The 3,213-nt window shown below is 42.0% G+C and overlaps 1 protein-coding gene across 1 annotated transcript in view; it reads left to right on the top strand.

Moving 5' to 3' along the window:
- The first annotated feature begins 211 nt into the window (after positions 1-211).
- The window catches only part of plcl1 (phospholipase C like 1), an 18,001-nt gene continuing 14,999 nt past the window's right edge, over positions 212-3,213 (top strand). Inside the window, exons 1-2 of the mRNA XM_014034755.1 lie at positions 212-1,343; positions 2,025-2,201. Coding sequence (XP_013890209.1) covers positions 540-1,343; positions 2,025-2,201 — 981 coding nt within the window. The 5' untranslated portion in view covers positions 212-539. The remainder of the gene's footprint in view (positions 1,344-2,024; positions 2,202-3,213) is intronic.

Genomic DNA, 3,213 nt, shown 5'->3' with positions numbered 1-3,213 from the left:
AAACTGAATCTAATACTCAATTCATCAGTTACAAAATTTCTTCACTAAAATGACAGGTGTTTCAGTTTCACTGTCTAACCCCTGTACATGAAATATGAAACAGTATACAATTTATAGTAGAGTGTACAAATACATTGTGGAAACGCACAATAGCAGTTGAAATTATTATTAATCCTAAAAGTGGAAATGATTTGCCCTAATATGTGACTTTTTTTTCCTCTCTCTGCAGCACATCATACCGYTCCTACCTCCTGGATGACCAGGTCCACGGCAGAGCAGACCTTGGAGGGCTTATCAAAGCCTTACAGTCTGGCTGTCGATGCCTGGAGCTAGGAGTAACTGATGGCCCTGAGGGGGAGCCTTTGCTTGGGGTTGACTACGAGCCGGACATTTCTCACCATCATCATCACCATCATCATCATGCACCTGTTACTATCCGTTCTGCGTTGGAGGTGATCAACAAATATGCCTTTCTGACGTCTCGGTACCCTCTCCTGATATACTTGTGTCAGCGCTGCTCTCCGGCTCAACAGTGCACAATGGCACATCACCTAAAAAAGGTGTTTGGATCTCGCCTTTATACACCAGAAGCATTGCCAGTTAGCCTGGGAGGGCGGGCCACAACCTTACCCTCTCCTGAACAGTTGAAGGGACGTATCCTCATAGTGGGTAAGAAGCTTTCCCCAGAGCAGGAAGGTTCTGATGGGGAGGTGTCTGAAGAGGATGAGGAAATAGGCGGAGGGGGACCCTTAGCTGGAAGGAGAATGACCATWCCTGGTGAAGAGGAACTGGGTTTAGTCTTAGTGGTGCCTCCTCCTTCTCAGCCCAGGAAGCTCCGTCTCCACAAAGAGCTGTCAGACCTTGTGGCCATTGCTCGGACTGGAAGCCGTAGCTTCTATGCTCAGAGAAGCAGCTACAAACAGTCTCAGCAGCAGTCACCCCCCAGCAGCCCCTCCTCACCAGGCTCACCAGTTCTTCCAGAGCTGCCTTACTGGACAATGTGCTCCTTGGGTGAAGGAGAGGCTGGGCGGTTGACCAGTGAGAGCCCAGAGGACCTTGTTATGTTCACTAAGCGCACCCTAACCCGGGTAAGACCCAGCTCAGTACGTCTGGACTCCAGCAACCCCAACCCCCAAGGGTACTGGAAAGGAGGGGTCCAGCTTGTGGCCTTAAACCAACAGACTCCAGGCGCCATGCTGGACCTCCATCGAGGCCGCTTCACACAGAATGGTGGCTGTGGTTACGTACTCCGCCCTGCTGTGATGAGGGATGAGGTGTCATATTTCAGTGCCCACACTCATGGTTGTGTACCAGGAGTTCCACCTCAAACTCTGCGCATTAAGGTTCAGATGCTGCTTTATTTTTTTTYCTGAAATTTACTCTTTAAAAAGCATGTTTTCATCAGTATGGTCAACAGAACTTCTATTGTGTAGTTTCTGTAATTGAAGATGTTTCACTTCCCATCTGGTGAGTTTTCTCAGTTCAAAACTGGAGAGTGTTCCAAGTTTAAATTGCATTAGACAATTTGTTGTGGAGCTACAACCCCAATTCCATTGAACACTCAAAACATCAAAATGTTTGCGTTGTATTTACTTAAATAAATTATGTCAACAGGTTCTACTCAACTGAATTGAGTAAATATAAAGCATTTTTTAAATTTTCTTTAGAAGTGAATGTGAAGTAATTGTATTAGTTTCCAGTTTTTGGAAAAAGTACTTGTCAAATTTTGGTTTCAATAATAGCAACAAGAACTCAAACACTTCCACACCTACTGATCAGCTTTATTTTGTATCAAAGACATAAAGCAGCACTTTGTCCCACATCCATCTGATTTGGCTTRACAAGAAAACAAGTCTGAAGACCACACAGAATCTAAACTTTCAAAGATAGGTAGATAAATTATTTAAAATTAAGAAACAAAAATACCAAAAGSAATGACTGCAGCGAGTTAAATGTAGTGTGAGAAGTGTTATTGAAAAGTTTWGTGTTGAACATGACATGAGTTAACGTTTTCTAATGTGCAGGTGATCAGTGCCCACAACCTACCCAAGCCTCAAGGTTCAGGTGCCAAGGGAGAAGTCATCGATCCGTATGTGGTTCTGGAGCTGCACGGCGTCCCAGCTGACTGTGCAGAACAGAGAACACACACAGCAGCTCAGAACCAGGATGACCCACTCTTTGATGAGACCTTTGAGTTTCAGGTAAGCGGTCTTACTGCTGCATGACTTCCAGCRGCTCCTGTAAGCTAATRTTGACAGCTCTGATTATTATTAAGCCTTTTCTTATGTGTTATAGTTTGAATTTCTAATCATCACAGGAGGGAGATTCCATTTGGTGGCAACTCAAGCAGAAAATGCATTTTTGCCAAAAGCACTTTTGCTAAGAGGAATAACACAATCTCCTCATACTGCACCTCTGGCTCTGTGATTAGATGTTCAGATTTTAACAAACTGTTGAAATGGGGGGATGATACACCATGAGTAATTTTATAGATAAGACATAGGTTTGAATATTTAACCATATTTTCTCAACTGAGTAAATTATGTTTTTGTAATATTGGACAATGATGATACATATTTGTTCTCTTATCCAGAGTGTTTACAGTGTGTTTATAGAGTGGTTGCAGCTGTTTTAGAGTTCTAATATTAGCTTGAGACCAAATGGGTACACTCTAAATGATATGGAACAAAATCATAGTRTGCATGAATCATAGTATACCTTTTAGCTGCCTGTGTTGACATCTGATGATGAATACGTCTGAAGTTACGGTAAAAGGTTAAGTTAAGTTAAGGTAAAATTTGATGTGATTACAGACCCTTTTGAAATGTGTTTTATGTGTCAAATTTGAATCAKTTACCATCCCTAGATATTTGTATTCAGATACAACATGCATCCTCTCTCATGATACAAAAATATCTGGCTCAACGCTGGAGTTAGTGTTGGACTTTGTGAAAAACATTGCCACTGTCTTAGAAGTGTTTAACTGCAGGCAGGAGTGTTTCAACCAAGGTGTAATATTAACTATTGAGTTAGGGAGCTTCTCAACCACCACTTCCATGAACATAAACTACGGTATCATCAGCATACATTTGAATGGATACATCAGCACAAACAGAAAAGAGGTCMTTTAAATAAAGTGAGAACAGCTAAGGTCCTACGGTACAGTGTTGTATAAAGTACCAAAAAGTGATACTTGAGTAAATGTACAAGTAT

The sequence above is a fragment of the Austrofundulus limnaeus genome, unplaced genomic scaffold, assembly GCF_001266775.1.
Source record: "Austrofundulus limnaeus strain Quisiro unplaced genomic scaffold, Austrofundulus_limnaeus-1.0 Scaffold2280, whole genome shotgun sequence".
NCBI classification, from domain to species: Eukaryota; Metazoa; Chordata; class Actinopteri; order Cyprinodontiformes; family Rivulidae; genus Austrofundulus; species Austrofundulus limnaeus.
This window is presented reverse-complemented; position numbering and strand designations above follow the sequence as displayed.